Source organism: Leopardus geoffroyi, chromosome E3 (genome assembly GCF_018350155.1).
Source record: "Leopardus geoffroyi isolate Oge1 chromosome E3, O.geoffroyi_Oge1_pat1.0, whole genome shotgun sequence".
NCBI lineage: Eukaryota > Metazoa > Chordata > Mammalia > Carnivora > Felidae > Leopardus > Leopardus geoffroyi.
In genome coordinates this window covers 9906550-9923544 of record NC_059340.1, presented here as the reverse complement: position 1 = coordinate 9923544, position 16995 = coordinate 9906550, and the positions used below count along the sequence as shown (strand labels likewise).

Below are 16995 nucleotides of genomic sequence, written 5' to 3'. Positions count from 1 at the left end.
AGGGAGACCCAGAATCGGAAGCAGGCTCCAGGCTCCGAGCCATCCGCCCAGAGCCCGATTCGGGGCTCGAACTCGCGGACCGCGAGATTGTGACCTAAGCTGAAGTCAGATGCTCAACCGACTGAGCCACCCAGGCACCCCAAGAAATGTTTGAATTAACTTGAATTAATTCTCTAGATAGGTTTTTCTGCATTTTCTTGGTAACTAATAATGTGTTTGTTTAGTTTGAAGGAAGAGTTCCCTGCCTGGTACGAGAAACTTGTTCTGGAAATGGTTCACCATAACACAGCCTCTCTAGAGAAGTTAGTAGATACTGCTTGGTTGGAGATCATGACCAAATATGCTGTGGGAGAAGAGTGTGATTTTGAGGTAAGTACCTGCTCCCCCCTTTTTTGGTACAATTTGACTCCATAACCATATGTCAGGATTAGAGCTTCTAGTATGGATTATAGAGTACATTTCTGTGTGCAAAATTGTGTTATATTTGAAGTTTGCTTTGCTTAGTGTCAGATATTATAAAGGCCAAATTTTAGAACCATAATCATTGTTGGGAATATTTAACATTATGTTAATATTACAAAAATTGTTACACTGTGTACTGCTGATCCTTGTTTTCCTTGTTTTTTAGCCCTTTTTGATAACTGCTATCTTGACTTTTTTTGGTTGTGTAATTTTTTCATACTTTGTTTCAAAGACTTTCAGATGTTTAATCCAAATCTGTGGTACCAAAAGCAAAGAATGTCATTTCACTACAATAGTGAGCAAGTTGACTTTTTTCTTTCTCTGCTAAATTTGTTTTTTGTTGTTGTTGTTGTTTTTGTTTTTTTAAATTTTTTTGATTTTATTTGAGAGAGAGAGACCGAGCAGGAGCATGGGAGGGGCAGAGAGAGAGGGAGAGACAATCTGAAGCAGTCTCCAGGCTCTTTGCTGACTGCACAGAGCCTGATGAGGGGCTCTAACTCATGAACTGTGAGATCATGACCTGAGCCGAAGTCGGATGCTTAACTGACTGAGCCACCCAGGCACCCCTGCTATATTTGGTTTTTAATTTTGTAGCCCAGATAGCACAAGGATAACTATTACTAAAGTGATAATAACCTAAAACTAAAGCAATCCCTGTATAATCCTTTGAAAGCTTAAAGTAAGATTCAGGAGTAAGGGAACTAACATTTGTTAAATATCTATAATGGACACTAGGCTGGTTGCTTTACCATAATTCTTGCAGAATATGCACAGAAATGTTGAAGTAGTAAATAGGCTCAAATATCTTTTTCTTTCTTTCTTTCTTTCTTTCTTTCTTTCTTTCTTTCTTTCTTTCTTTCTTTCTTTCTCTTCTTCTCTCTTTTATTTTGTTTTCTTTTGTTTTCTTTTCTTCCTTCCCTCTCTCCCTTCCTCACTCATTCACTCACTCAGATATTTAAATAGCATGTTCAGAGGCGCTTGGCTGGCTCAGTCGGTGGAGCATGTGACTCTTGATCTCGGGGTTGTGAGTTCAGGCCCCACATTGGGTGTAGAGATCACTCAAAAAAGAAAATTAAAAACAAAACAAACAAAACTTGTTGATATTGATGTTTCAGTTAAGAGTGATTTCGTCTGTATGTAATGAAGTAGCTAACTAGCAGTGCCCAGTACTTCTCAAGCTTTAGCCTAAATAGAATCACTTAAAGGACTTCTGAATATACATTCTTGGGTGCCATCCCCTGATAGTTTGGTTCAGAAGGTCTAGGATAGGCCCTAAAAGTATGCATTTCTAACAAGCTCTAGGGTATGATGATGATACTCTGTGGATAGCATTGAGTAGTATAGCATTGGTTTAGGCAGTGAAAACATTTGGTTATCTCATGTAAGTCTTAGAGGTGGGTGACACCAGATGTGGCGTAGAGGTTGGGAAATATTGTCAAGGACCTATGCTTTGTATCTTTCTGCCTTTCTGCTTTGGGCTTCTCAGTGTATTGGTTTTGTCCTTAGCTTTGGTGCCTCTTGGTTGTGAACTTACGACTGTATTCAGAGTGAGAAAATGCTTATATAAGCATTGTAAGAAAATTGTAAGAAACAGGAGGGAGTGGGTACTGGAACAAGAAGAGAGTAATGTAGTTGTGGAAGAGAAGAGTATTTTGGTAGTAAGGTGTGACCCATTTCACAGGGAGATGGGAGTAAATACCCCGACATCACTTTTCTTCCACTATCTGATTTTCTGCTCGTTTCCCATGGGTTGAACTCACCAAAATATAGAGGACAAGGGAGCCCTTTGATGTAGGCCACAAAGATCAGCCTGTATAAGCCCAGAGCAAGGTAGACCAGAATGGAGACAGATTTAGAGTGGCACGAGGAAAATATGCTGTACACATCTGGGAGGTGAAAGAGGAAAAGTTTGACAAAGGGGAAGAGAGAAATTAAAATTGGGGAGATCTGTATGCCCATAAAACATATGAAAACATAGTGATCCAAGAAATCAAGTAAAAAGCATAGCAGGACCATTTTATACATATCAGATTAGTAAATAAGAAAAAGTAAAAATAATGCCAAGTTTTGACAAGAATGTGGAACTATTTTGATAAACACTTCAACATTATTGAAGACAATTGAATGTGCACATAGCTTTTGACCAAGGATTTTTTTCTTAGATACCTTTTTTTGTTGGTGTTTTTAAATGTTTATTTTACTTTTGAGAGAGAGAGAGAGAGCAGGAGTGAGGAGGAGCAGAGAGAGAGAGAGGCAGAGAATTCCAAGCAGGCTTTGCACTGTCAGCACAGAGCCCAATACAGGGCTTGAATTCACAAAACTGAGATCCTGACCTGAGGTAAAATCAAGAGTTGGATGCTTAACTGACTGAGCCACTTAGGTGTCCCTGAATATCATTTTAATAACTAATAATGTCGAAGATCTTCGCATATTTTTGTTGCTATCCTTTTATATATATTTCTTTTGATGAAGTGTCTGTTCAAATGTCCATTTTGGGGCGCCTGGGTGGCTCAGTCGGTTAAGCGTCCGACTTCAGCTCAGGTCATGATCTCACGGTCCGTGAGTTCAAGCCCCACGTCGGGCTCTGTGCTGAAAGCTCAGAGCCTGGAGCCTGTTTCGGATTCTGTATCTCCCTCTCTCCGACCCTCCCCCATTCATGCTCTGTCTCTCTCTGTCTCAAAAATAAATAAACATTAAAAAAAAAAAAATCTTTGTCCATTTTTAAATTGGATTGTTTTCTTGTTTTTGAGTTTTGAGACTTTTTTATTCTGGATACAAGTTCTTTATTAGATCTGGATACAAGTTCTTTATTTGCTCCCCACTAGGGCTTGTGTTGTATGTTTTTTGTTTTTAAATATTTTTTTTTTTTTTTTCAACGTTTATTTATTTTTGGGACAGAGAGAAACAGAGCATGAACGGGGGAGGGGCAGAGAGAGAGGGAGACACAGAATCGGAAACAGGCTCCAGGCTCTGAGCCATCAGCCCAGAGCCCGACGCGGGGCTCGAACTCACGGACCGCGAGATCGTGACCTGGCTGAAGTCGGACGCTTAACCGACTGCGCCACCCAGGCGCCCCTGTTTTTTGTTTTTAATGTTTATTTTTTTGAGAGAGAGAGAGTGCAAGCAGGGGAGGGGCAGAGAGAGAGGAAGACACAGAACTCGAAGCAGGCTCCAGGCTCTGAGCTGTCAACACAGAGCCTGACATGGGGCTCAAACTCATGGACCATGAGATCATGACCTGACCCAAAAGTCAGACACTCAACCTACTGAGCCACCCAGTCGCCCGTTGAGGCTTGTGTTTTGATTCTCTTAACAGTGTCTTTTAAAGAGCACAATTTTTTTAGTTTTCATGATGCTGAATGGAAAGCAACTATGCCTAGTGGTATTTGTAATTATTTAATATAAATGATCTAAACATTTAAGTTAAAAGATAGAAATTGCCAGATTGGATAAAAAAGCAAGATGCAATTATATGCTGCCTATATGATGCAAATAGGATAATGGTAAAAAGATGGAGAAAGAGGTATCATCTTAACATTAAAAGAAATCTGGGGTCGCCTGGGTGGCTCAGTCACTTAAGCTGACTTCAGCTCAGGTCATGATCTCATGGTTTGTGAGTCCAAGCGCTGCATTGGGCTCTGCACTGAGAGTGTGGAACCTGCCTGGGATTTTCCCCCTCTCCCTCTGTCTGTCTCTTCCCCTTCCCCCAACTCTCTCTCAGAGTAAATACATAAACTTAAAAAAAAAAAAGAATTCTGGAATGGCAAGGTGCCTGGGTGGCTCAGTAGGTTGAGCACCCAACTCTTGATTTTGGCTCAGGTCGTTGTCTCACAATTGTGAGATTGAGATTGAGCCCGGTGTGGAGCTCTGTGTTGGGCTTGGAGCCTGTTTGAGATTCTTTCTACCTCTCCCTCTGCCCCTCCTTCCCTGCTTGTGTGTGTGTGTGTTCTTTCTCTCTCTCACAAAAGGAAAGAAATCTGGAATGGCTATGTAAATATAAGACCAAGTAGATTTCAGGGCAAAAAGTATTACCATAGGTAAAATTTTTTTTTTTATTTTATTTTATTTTTTTTTAGTGTTTATTTTTGGGGGAGAGAGAGTGTGTGAGCAAGGGTGGGCAGAGAGAGAGGGAGACACAGAATCTGAAGCAGGCTCCAGGCTCTGAGCTGTCAGTACAGAGCCTGATGCAGGGCTTGAACTCCAGAACTAACTGCGAGATCATGACCTGAGCTGAAGTTGAACACTTAACAGACTGAGCCACCCAGGCGCCCCTACATTTTTTTTTTTTTTAATTTGAATTTTAGTTAAGAAATATTTCATAATGAGAGGGGTCAGTTTTTTAAGAAGACACAGCAGCCCTTAATGTTTATGCATTTACTAATGAGTTTTTCAAGATATATGAAACAAAAATGGATAGAGCTGTAAGAAGAAATAGATAATCATAGTTATGGTTGGAGTTTTCAACACCTCTCTTCTCAGTAACTGATAGAAAATGGAGACAAAGTCAGCAAGAATATGGAAAACTTGAGTTAGCATTATCAACCAATGTGACTTAATTACCATTTATAAAATACTCTACCTGATAACTACAGAAGAGACATTCCTCTCAAATGTATAGTTTACCAAGGTGGATCATACTCTGGGCCATAAAATAAATTGAAAAGGATTCAAGTCCTACAGAGAATATACTGTGATGAAAATGGAATTACATTAGAAATCAATAATAGTTATCTGGAAACTGCAAATAATTGGAAATTACAAATAATTGGAAACTAAATAACATACCTTTAACTTACTCAGAGTTAAGGGAAAATCAAAAGGGAAATTAGAAAATGTTTTGAACTGAATGTGAATGAAGGCATCTGGGTGACTCAGTTGGTTAAGCATTTGACTCAGGTGATGATCTCACGGTTCCTGAGATCAAGCATGCTTGGGAAATTCTCTTCTCTTCTCCTCTCCCACTCTCCCTCCCGCTCCCCGCTTGGATGTGCGTCTCTCTCTCTCTCAAAATAAATAAACATTAAAAAAAAAAATGAAAACACAATATATTAGAATTTGTGAGATGTTGCTTATGGTAGGGCTTAGGAGAAATGTATAGCACTAAACAACCAAGCAACTTTAAACAAACAAAATAGAAAGTTCTCAAATCATTGACTTCTACCTTAAGAAATTAAGAAAAAGAAGAGCTTTCAAATTCAAAGAAAACAAGAAGAAAAGATTTAATAAGTTTAGATCAAAGTGAAAATCAGTAAAATAGAAAACAGGAAAGTCGTGCAACCAAAAGCTGGTAATTTGAAAAGATCAGTAAAATTGATAAACCTCTAGCCAAACTCTCAGGAAAAAAAGAGAGGATACAAATTAACCAATATGAGGAATTAGATGATGTCACTACAGTCTACATATATTGACAGGATTACAAGAGAATGTTAGGAGCATCTTTGTGCCAATAAATTTGATAACTTAAATGGACAAATTCCTTGAAAGATACTACCAAAATGCATTCAGCAAGAAATAAAAACCTTAACAGTCCTATATCTATTAAAGAAAATGAGTTTGTAGTTAAAATTATCTGGCAAAACTCCAGGCCCAAACGTCTTCATTGGTGAGTTCTACCAAACATTTAAGGAAGAAATAGCACCAATTCTATCCGGACGTTTCCGGAAAATAGAAGAGCGGAGGGAGGAGGGAATTCTTTGCACATTATTGTATGAGGTCAGTATTACCCCAATACTAAGACCATATAAACACATTATAAGAAAAAACTATGGACTAAGGCAAAAAAAAATTCTGTGTTCACAAAACTCCTGTGTGAACATAGATGCAAAATTTCTTTATTTTATTTTTATTAAAGAAAATTTTTTTTAATGTTTACTTTTGAGAGAGAGTGCAAGTGGAGATGGGGCAGAGAGAGAGGGAGACACAGAATCTGAAGCAGACTCCAGGTTCTGAGCTATCAGCACAGAGGCTGACGTGGGGCTCCCACCCATGAACTGTGAGATCATGACCTGAGCTGAAGTTGGATGCTTAACTGACTGAATCACCCAGGCACTCCTATTTTTATTGTTTTTATTTTTAGAGAGCAAGAGAGAGACCACAATCAGGGGAGAGGGGCAGAGGGGAGAGAGAGAGAGAAGGAGAGAGAAAATCCCAAGCAGGTTCCACGTTCAGCACAGAACCCAGCTCAGGGCTCGATCACGCAACCCTGGGATCATGACCTGAGGCAAAATCAAGAGTTAGAAGCTCAACTGACTGAGCCACCCAGGTACCCGTAGATGGAAAATTTTCTAATCAAAATTTTAGCAAATGAAATGCAACACTTCCTTAGGAGAAGGGTAATTCATCATTACCCAGTGGGGTTAATCCTCCAAATGCAAAGTTGTTATAAATTTATGTATAATTTTTTATTTTATTTTTTATTTTTTTATTTTATTTTTTTTTAGCGTTTATTTATTTTTGAGACAGAGAGAGACAAAGCATGAACGGGGGAGGGTCAGAGAGAGGGAGACACAGAATCTGAAACAGGCTCCAGGCTCTGAGCTGTCAGCACAGAGCCCGACGCGGGGCTCGAACTCACGGACCGCGAGATCATGACCTGGGCCGAAGTCAGACGCTTAACTGACTGAGCCACCCAGGCTCCCCTGTATAGTTCTTTTTTAAAATATATTTGTAAATTTACATCCAAGTTTGTTAGCACGTAGTGCAACAATGATTTCAGGAGTAGATTCCTTAATGCCCATTTCCCATTTAGTCCACCCTCCTCCCACAATCCTTCTAGTAACCCTCTGTTCTTTATATTTAAGAGTCTTTTATGTTTTGTCCCCCTCCCTGTTTTTTATGTTATTTTTGCTTCCCTTCCCCTTATGTTCATCTGTTTCGTATCTTAAATTCCTCATATGAGTGAAGTCATACGATACTTGTCTTTCTCTAATTTTGCTTAGCACAATACCCTCTGGTTCCATCCACATTGTCATAAATGGCAAGATTTCGTTCTTTTTGATTGCTGAGTAGTACTCCATTGTGTATATTTATGTACCACATCTTTATCCATTCATCTGTTGGTGGACATTTGGGCTCTTTTAAATTTATAATTCAGTTAAGAACAACCAAGAAAAACTATATGGTCATCTCCAGTTTACACAAAGAAAGCATTCAACAAAGTCTGACATTAGTTCCTAATAAAAACTTATAGCAAACTGCAAATAGAAATTTATTCAACCTAAAAAAAAAAAAGAAATTTCTTCAACCTGATAAAGGATATTTACAGATTAGTCACCAGCTAGCATTATTATACCTAATGGTAAAAGACTGAATGCTTGCTCTCCCACTCCATTTAACATTGTATTTGAGGTTCTAGCTAGTTGTAGGTCAAGAAAAGGAAATAAAGGGCATCTAAATTGTAAAGGAAGAAGTATAGTTATCTTTATGTGTAGACAGCATGATTGTCCATGTAGAAAATCTGGAATCTCCCATAAAACCTCTTAGAACTAACAAGTGAGTTTAGCAGGGTAGCAGGATATAGGGTAAATAATACGAAAACCAATATTAGCAACATGCAATTGGAAATTGAAATTTAGAAAGATCAGTACCATTTATGATAACATCAAAAATATGCTATGCTCTAGGAGTAAATCTGACAAGAGGCATACAAGACCTAGACACTAAAAATTATAAAATGTTTCTGAGAGAAATTAAACAAGATCTTAAATGATGGAGAGAGATATTGTCTTCATGGGTCAGAAAACTCAGTATTGTTAAAATGGCAGTTCTTCCCAAAGTGATGTGTAGATACACCACAAATGCTATAAAATCCTAGCAGCTTTTCAACTATACTCAAATTAAAAAATTATTTTAAAAAATCCCAGAAGCTTTTTTATGGGAACTGTCAAGCTGATTGTAAAATTCATGTGGAAAATGCAAAGAACAACCAAAGTTAGAGGTATAATACTGTCTGATTTTGAGCTTTATTTTCAAGTATTAAGGTGGTATGAAATTGTTGTAAAGATAGACTAACAGATTCATTGGGACACAATAGCATCCAGAAATAGACTCCTATACGTCCATCCATGCATACACACGCTGCTCATTTTTGATAGAGTTAGATGATTAAGTGAAGAAAAGATAGTCTTTTCAACAGATGATTCTAAAATAATTGGATATTCATATGTATAGTTATATATTTATCAAAGATACTATTTTTAAGTAATCTCTACACACAGCGTGGAGTTGGAACTCACAACCTCAGGATCAAGAGTTGCATGCTATTCTGACTGAGCCAGCCAGGCACCCCTACGTAGTTGATTTTTTAACAAAATGGAAGTTCTTGAACTGTGTTTACACGTATGTCAGGTTAGTATAGTGATGGCCTTTTAGCCTTAGTACATCGGTACATGAATTATGAACTAGATTGTGATCATTTTATTTTTTAAGGTATCCTATTGCCGTTTAGAAGTCTGAGAAACAAAGTTGGAAAAAAAATCACAACTTGGCTACTTTTTCAGTGAATTTTTTTGTCAGGTGAAGTGGGATGTATATTGGATAATATATTCTAAACATCTTTAGGTTCTTGGTTCTTTATTATCTTTGATTCTCTCTTGTCTCCTTTATAGGTTGGGAAGGAAAAAATGCTCAAGGTGAGGATTGTGAAGATTCATCCTTTGGAGAAAGTGGATGAAGAGGCCACTGAGAAGAAATCAGACGGTGCCTGTGATTCTCCCTCAAGTGACAAAGAGAATTCTAGCCAAATTGCTCAGGATCATCAGAAGAAGGAGCCAATTGTAAAAGAGGATGAAGGAAGGAGAGAGAGTATTAGTATGTATGATGCTAGCTTTCCTTAGTGAGTTATGCTACTCTGTTTATTTTCTCCTCCATAAATCTTTTGAGTTCTAACAATTAAATTTGTAATTAAATTTTATAGATAAGTAGATATGTTTTTGTTCATTTATGATTCAGAAAACAATTAAAATATCCACTAAGGGAATCAAGATTTAAATCTCCCCACACAGTTAAGACCAGGGGGAAGTCTTACCTCTGGCTGCTTAGAAATCTGTGTGCACATACCTGCCTACTCAGGATGGGAAAGAGTTTGCTTTCCTTTTCTCCAAGTTGGACATTCATAAGGATGCGTGGAAGGGGGGCGATTGGAATAGGAGGAGCTATTTCGAATCCATCCTTCTTTTCTTTTCTTTTCTTTTCTTTTCTTTTCTTTTCTTTTCTTTTCTTTTCTTTTCTTTTCTTCTCTTCTCTTCTCTTCTCTTCTCTTTTCTTTTCTTTTCTTTTCTTTTCTTTTCTTTCTCTCTCTCTCTCTCTCTCTCTCTCTCTCTGTTTCTTTCTCTCCCTCCCTCTCTCTCTCTTTCTTGTATATTGGTTTATTTTTGAGAGGGAGAGAGAGCCCATGCGCACAAGCAGGGGAGGGGCAGAGAGAGAGGGAGGTACAGAATCAGAAGCAGGTTCCAGGCTCTGAGCTGTCAGTGCACACTCTTGAACCATGAGATCATGACCTGAGCTGAAGTCAGACACTTAACCGACTGAGCCACCCAAGGGTCCCGCTCTTTTTTTTTTTCTTTTTTCATTTTGTAAGCCATTGCCGTGCTTTTAAGAGATTTCATTTTATCTGCATAAATTCAGGTCCCTCTCAGATAGGAATTGCCAGAATTGTGAAACTCTAAAAGTAAATTTTAGGAGCCTGGAGACCTTAACCATGATGTGTTGAAAGTTGAGAAACAGAGATGTTGTTCACCGGGGAGACTTTTTAGCCTCTGAGTCCTTCTTTTTTTTTTTTTTTTAATTTGTGTAAATAAGGAATTTATTTGGGTCCCTTCTTTTTCCAAAAATAGGATTACTCAAGAGGGTTTGTGTATACTGATCCCCTCTCTGTGACTGTTAGAGGATCCAGTAATTTTACTTCATTATTTAACTGTCATAAAGTTCGAGTTAGAATGTTGCATTAGAATGTTCCACCGTCTGCCTTCTTTATGTCTCCAGATGTTTTGGATATGTGCAGATGGTTTTAGAGGGATGTCCTTACCTACTCCCAAGGCAGCTTCTGAGATTGTTGTGTAGCTGTCCCCCTCCCCTGCAGTTGTATACTTTAGTTTTGTTTTCCACTGTGTACTATGAATGCTAATGTCTGTGTTTTTCAGTTTTTCTCCTTTTTGATACTAGAGGTTTATAATATGTGTGTTTTTCACAGATCCTAAGATTTGAGGAGGATAAGTGTTTTGGTTAAGTGTTGGCTGTTAGGTCTTCTAACACTTCTTTTCTTACAGAATCAAATCATTGGCATACCAATGATGTGTTATAGTTGTTAGTTTTATACCTTAAGCATCATGTACCAGGAACTGCTGGTTTTAGGCTTGGACTATTTTTTAGAGCCTGTGCCTTAGTTCAGCTTTTAATTATTGGGATATAATGTCATTTCTAGTATATTGTTACGCGTCGTAGGTGAGCTAAAGAATGTTACGGTGTACTCTGAATGTCTTCAGGGAAAAATTGATTAGAGTTTTCATAGAAATATGATAGGCAAATTCCAGTATAAAAAATATGTTCTCATCATGTGACCTTGCCTTTTACTTTGTGGGGGGCAGAAATAATGTATTAGGGCAGGAACTTTACAGCTTTGTGTTCCTAACCTCTCTGGTAGCAATTTCTGTATTCTTCCTCCATCTTAGAAGGGAGTGGTCTTTCCAATTGGCGAAGATACTTGTTCTTTGAATTCCATTCCTTCCTAGTTTTTCAAGGAATAGGTAAACTTATTACTCTACTATAGAATGTTTTAAACCCTTTTTCTAATCTTTCTTAACTTATAAATAAAGTCCCATTTTCTAAAAACAAAAACTATCCTCCCTTGATCCTGTTGTTCTGTTTCTGTCTTAATTCATTCAAGGTAAGATTCTTGAGAATGTTGTCTCTGCTTTCTGACCATGAGTTTATTCCTTACGCTGTTATGTATAAGTGTGACTTCTGCCTCTTTATTCCTAAAACTGTTCCTAATAAGGTTATAGGTGACCCCCTAATTGCAAAATTCATTGATTTCTTCTTTGTTTTTTTTTTTTTTTTTTTTACTTTTCTGTCCTGTTTAACACTGTTGGTCACTCTCATATCTTTCAGCTTATTTAGTACCATAGTCTCTTAGGTTTCCCAACTACTTTTCTGTTTTATTTTTATTTTTAGTAATTTCTGCACCCAATATGGGACTTGAACTCATGACCCTGAGATCAAGAGTCACATACTTTTCCAACTGAACCAGCCAAGCACCCCTACTTTCCTGTTTTGTTTTTTTTTAACCTCCTTTTCTCATTAAATTAATTTTTCATAGGAATTTTCTGTTCCCCCCCCTTTTTTTTTTTGGCGCAAAAAGGTGATTTTATTAAAGTACGGGGATAAAGTCTATGGGCAGGAAGAGCTGCCTGCTGCCTTTTTTTTTTTTTTTTTTTTTAAGTTTATTTATTTTGAGAGAGAGAGTGTATGCATGTGATTGGGAAATGGACCGAGAGAGAGAATGGGAGAGAGAATCCCAAGCAGGTTCTGTGCTATCAGTGAGGAGCCTAATATGGGGCTCAAACTCATGAACCATGAGATAGTGACCTGAGCCGAAAATAAGAGTTGGTCACTTGACCTACTGAGCCACCCAGGCACCCTTGCTGCCTTTTTATTTTTCTGCAGAAGTGTACTGTTACATTTCATTCCGTCCACAGTTTAAATTCTTAATCTGTATAAAGGCTGACGATTTCCAGGACCACATCAGTTTAACTCCTAAACTTTAGATCTAGTCTTCACATGTGTGTCCCAAGCAGTTCAAATTTAACACCTGTAAAGCTGAATTAATCATCTTGCTTATGTTGTCTTCCCAAGGCATGTCAGCAAGAATCCTGCTAGTCTTTCAGCATTCTTTTACTCAGTTAATGACACTGTCGTCTCCTTGGTCCCTAAGGCAGAAAACTTGGAAGCCGTTAGCATTTCCACATCTAGGTGGTTACCAAGTCTTGTATTCTAAATACCTCTTGACTCTTTTAGTCTCCATTCCAGTTACATTAATTCAGGTGTTTAGTATTACATCTTGTGGTTTCCCATTCTTCAGTCTCACCTTGCCATTTTACTCATTTTCTAACTTTCAAAAGTGTTATTTTCTTTCTCAGTTTTTTTCAGACTAGTAATCTTTCAAAATGTATATCTAGTTAGTTAGACAAGAAATCCTTTGTTTCCCTAGTGCCCATGAGACAAATTCCAGTCTCTTAAAGGGTATACAGTGTTAGGGCTCCTGGCTGCTGGCTCAGTTGGTAGAGCATGTGACTCTTGATCTTAGGGTCTCGAGTTCAAGCCCTACACTGGACATTGGAGCCTACTTAAAAAAAAATAATAATAATGGGGGTACCTGGGTGACTCAGTTGGTTAAGTGTTCAACTTCGGTTCAGGTCATGATCTCACAGTTTATGAGTTTGGGCCCCACATTGGGCTCTTTGCTGTCAGCACAGAACCTGCTTCAGATCCTGTCTCCCTCTCTCTGTCCTTCCCCCGCTCACACTTTCCCTCTTTCAAAAATAAACATTTAAAAATTTTTTTTAAAAAGGTGTACAGTGTTATTTATAATTTGGCTCCTACGTATCTTTAGTGTGATGTTTTTACTATAGCCTAGATCATATTCACTCATTTTACTGCTTATAGTCTCTGAACAAGTTCTAGTCGTTCTAGGCCTCTCCTTTGCCTGTCTTCCAGACCAAGTTAGAGTTGCTCCTCTCTGCTCTCATAGTGTTTTTTTGTCCCAATCTCTGTTACAGTATTTTGCCACATTATATTGTAAGTTTTGTAGACTCTCACAGACTTGATCTGCTTGAGGTAAGGACTTTATGATTCATCTTTGTGTCTCATCACTCAGTGCCTGGTGCAGAGTAGGTGTTCAATAAGATTATTAATAAATGAATGGATAAAATTAAAGACGTATTTTTTTCACTAATTTTCTATTGATTTGACTAGATGACAGAGCACGTAGATCTCCACGAAAACTCCCTACTTCATTAAAAAAAGGAGAAAGGAAATGGGCTCCGCCAAAATTTTTGCCTCACAAATATGATGTGAAATTACAAAATGAAGATAAGGTTAGTTGGCACTTTATATTAAACCTCTTAAATGTCAAAAATGCTATTTCAGAAAATATCATAGGGCCAGTTTTCTCGGAGAAAATGTGCTACAGAAAAATGTGAATGAATGTGTTTCTACGGTAAATTCTAGGCTTTTGTAGTCTTTGTAATTATGACCTTAAGTTAAATTGTATTTTTTTCCCCTAGGAGATAGCATACTGTTTTCTTTTAATAAGAATTATTAGGGTCTAAGAATAATTTGCATTTGAGTTTCAAACTCAGTTTGAAAAATAAGAATCGGTTTGCAGCAGTTACGGACTTTCTCCAGGAAATAGCTCTTCCCAGTTAAAAATAAAGCAATTTGTAATAAACTCAGAAACCAAGTCAGTTCTCATCAGCACTTTTACAAGGTATCTGTGAAGCTAATAATCTAAAACAGTAAACACCCTTAAAATAACTTAGTGCTAAGTTTTATTGATTCTAAGGTTTGAATGTTTTTAATATGTCCAGAGTCAGGACATTGCTTAAATGAATTGGCAAGAATTGTTTTCTTAGTGGCATATAAAACACTGTGTTTTTTCATTGATAGTGTCTTAGAATCCATGAAATATGGCATATTAGTTTCAGGTACTTGTATACCTGTATGTGTAAAATCTTGTATTTAGAAAGAGGCAAGATGGGCTGCTGGATGTGGAAGATAACTGCACATTTGTCTTCCTGTTCAACTGTTTATAGAAGAAACAGCTAGGGCCTGAGAAGTTGAAGAATTCTGTCAAAGTTCCTAATTTAGTAAATGAGCGTGGGAAGGAGTATAACCCAGTTCTTTTGGCTCTTCAGAGTGTTGGATTTTTTTTCCCACCTCAAAAAGTTGACAAGTCTTATTCTATTTTGACTCTTTTTTTTTTTTTTGAAGATTTTAATTTTAAGTAATTTCTATACCCAACGTGGGGCTTGAACTTACAACCCTGAGATAAGAGTCGAATGTTCTTCTGACTGAGTCATCTGATCGCCCCCAGCACTTTGACTCCATTTGTTTTATAGTTGATGTGAAGGCATTGCTAAATTGTTAGGATTTCTTTATATTTGAAAATTGGATGAAAATTGGATTCAAAAAAATTGGATTTGAAAATAGAGTTTTTCACTAAGTTTCTTCACCTTCAGCAGGGTTGCTAGTTAAAATATTATTACTAGGGAGTCTCATCCACTTCCCTGATTATCGTTTGTATTCTTACTGATGAGTGTGAAGAATGTAAATTGCTTTGTTTATGTGTAGTAAATAGAGGAAGATAGAATATACAAATAAGGGTAAAAGATATTTCTAATCCTGTGCTCAGAGATGATATTTGGTGAATATAGATGTGGTTAATGGTGGTTAGCTTGTTTGTTTTTTTTAGAACATTGAGTAGGGGCGAGGGGCAAAGGGAGAGAGAAAGAGAATCTTGAACAGCCTCCATGCTCAGCACAGAGCCCAACACGGGGCTCCATCCCACAACGCTGGGATCAGGACCTGAGCCACCCAGGTGCCCCAGCTTTTAAGTGACTTTTGAAAATAGGAGTCGGGGCACTGGCTGGCTCAGTTGGTAAAGTGTGATACTTGATCTTGGGGTTATGAGTTTGAGTCCCATGTTGGGTATAGAGATTACCTAAAAATAAAATTTTAGGGGGAAAAAAGAGAGGATTCTATACACACTATTTTGTAACTTGCTTTTTTCATTTACTATATGGTAAACGTCTGTGATGTCATTAAATTTTTTTCCAAAATAGTATTTTCAGATTGTAGTGTGTATGATAGTCATCAGGGGGTTTTATTAAAAAATCTAGATTCCCAGCCTCTACTGCCAGAGATTCTTCTCATTCAGTAAGTTTGGGGGCCAAGAATCTGCACCTTAGACGATTCTGATAAATTTGTCCTGATTGAGAAACATTTTACCCCTATGGTTATGTATATTATATGTAATATATTGTACATAATTATATGCGTGTATATATTATATGCATATAATGGTTGCATTCATTTATGAATTCATCCATTATGTATGGATGTATTTTAATTTAAAAAATGAATCCCTTACTGATGTACCTTTATGTAGTTTTCCCTTTTTTTCCCCTCCCTTCCTTTTATTAGCAGTTGACAGTCCGTTTATTTCTAAATTCTTAACAAGAGGAATTGCTGGTTCAGTGGGTATGCACATTTTTAGGTCTTTGATACATACAGATAAATTGCCTAGGGATGTGTTTAATTTAATATTCTGTTTCTGAAAATTATTTTTCTTTCATCTAGTTTATAGCCCTGTTTTATAGAGGGAGTTAATGATTTTTCTGGAAAGAACATAAATCTTTGTTCTCAGTGGTTAATTGCTTTTAACCCCAGTGGTAAGTTATTTATATTTGTTAACCTAGATCATCAGTAATGTGCCAGCAGACAGCTTGATTCGTACAGAACGCCCACCAAATAAGGAGATACTTCGATACTTTATACGGCATAACGCATTACGGGCTGGTACTGGTGAAAATGCACCATGGGTGGTAGAAGACGAATTGGTGAAGAAATATTCCCTGCCTAGCAAGTTCAGTGACTTTTTACTTGATCCATACAAGGTAAGGTCACTATTAATTTTTGAAGAGCAAGGTAGAACACTTAAACGAGTGTTTTCTTCAGTGGCTCCAGTTAGATTAGATTTTGAGCTCTTTTTTTTTTTTTTTAATTTTTTTTTTTTTTTCAACGTTTATTTATTTTTGGGACAGAGAGAGACAGAGCATGAACGGGGGAGGGGCAGAGAGAGAGGGAGACACAGAATCGGAAACAGGCTCCAGGCTCTGAGCCATCAGCCCAGAGCCCGACGCGGGGCTCGAACTCACGGACCGCGAGATCGTGACCTGGCTGAAGTCGGACACTTAACAGACTGCGCCACCCAGGCGCCCCTAGATTTTGAGCTCTTAACATCAGATAATGGATTCAGAAATTTTGAAATCCATCTATTTTATGTAGATGATGATGTGGGGTTGATATTGAAAATCTCTCCTAGATTTATTTTTTACTATGGTTGATTAAAACACAGACACACAGACACACACACGGGTTTTTGCCTCAGATTCTTCTTGGAATGAGGTATGATATAAATCGGAAAAAATTTTTTACAAATTAATTCCTAAGAATGAAAACTGATTTTGTACATCAGATAAGATAAACACATCAGCAGCCTTGAAAAAAACTTGGAATGGGTATGAGTTTGTATGGCAGATTAGTAGAAAACCTAGCATTTCCCTCTTGAAAATGTTTTTTTTGTTTGTTTTTTGTTTTCTTTAATCAACTCGTTTGATCTTCCAAACAATTCTTATAATGTTGTGTCGGGTATATGTGTATTTTATATACATATACACACATACATACCTACATACACATACACATAATCTTATTTTCCAGTTGCAGGAACTGAGGCTAGTCTAATTAAAACCAACA

At 37.5% G+C, this 16995-nt stretch overlaps 1 protein-coding gene across 2 annotated transcripts in view; it reads left to right on the top strand.

Annotated features, from left to right (window-relative positions):
• The window catches only part of BAZ1B (bromodomain adjacent to zinc finger domain 1B), a 76267-nt gene that overhangs the window by 13909 nt on the left and 45363 nt on the right, over positions 1 to 16995 (top strand). For both annotated transcript variants that reach the window (XM_045461622.1, XM_045461621.1), the window contains exons 3-6: positions 225 to 369; positions 9069 to 9270; positions 13432 to 13553; positions 15936 to 16133. In XM_045461622.1, coding sequence (XP_045317578.1) covers positions 225 to 369; positions 9069 to 9270; positions 13432 to 13553; positions 15936 to 16133 — 667 coding nt within the window. The remainder of the gene's footprint in view (positions 1 to 224; positions 370 to 9068; positions 9271 to 13431; positions 13554 to 15935; positions 16134 to 16995) is intronic.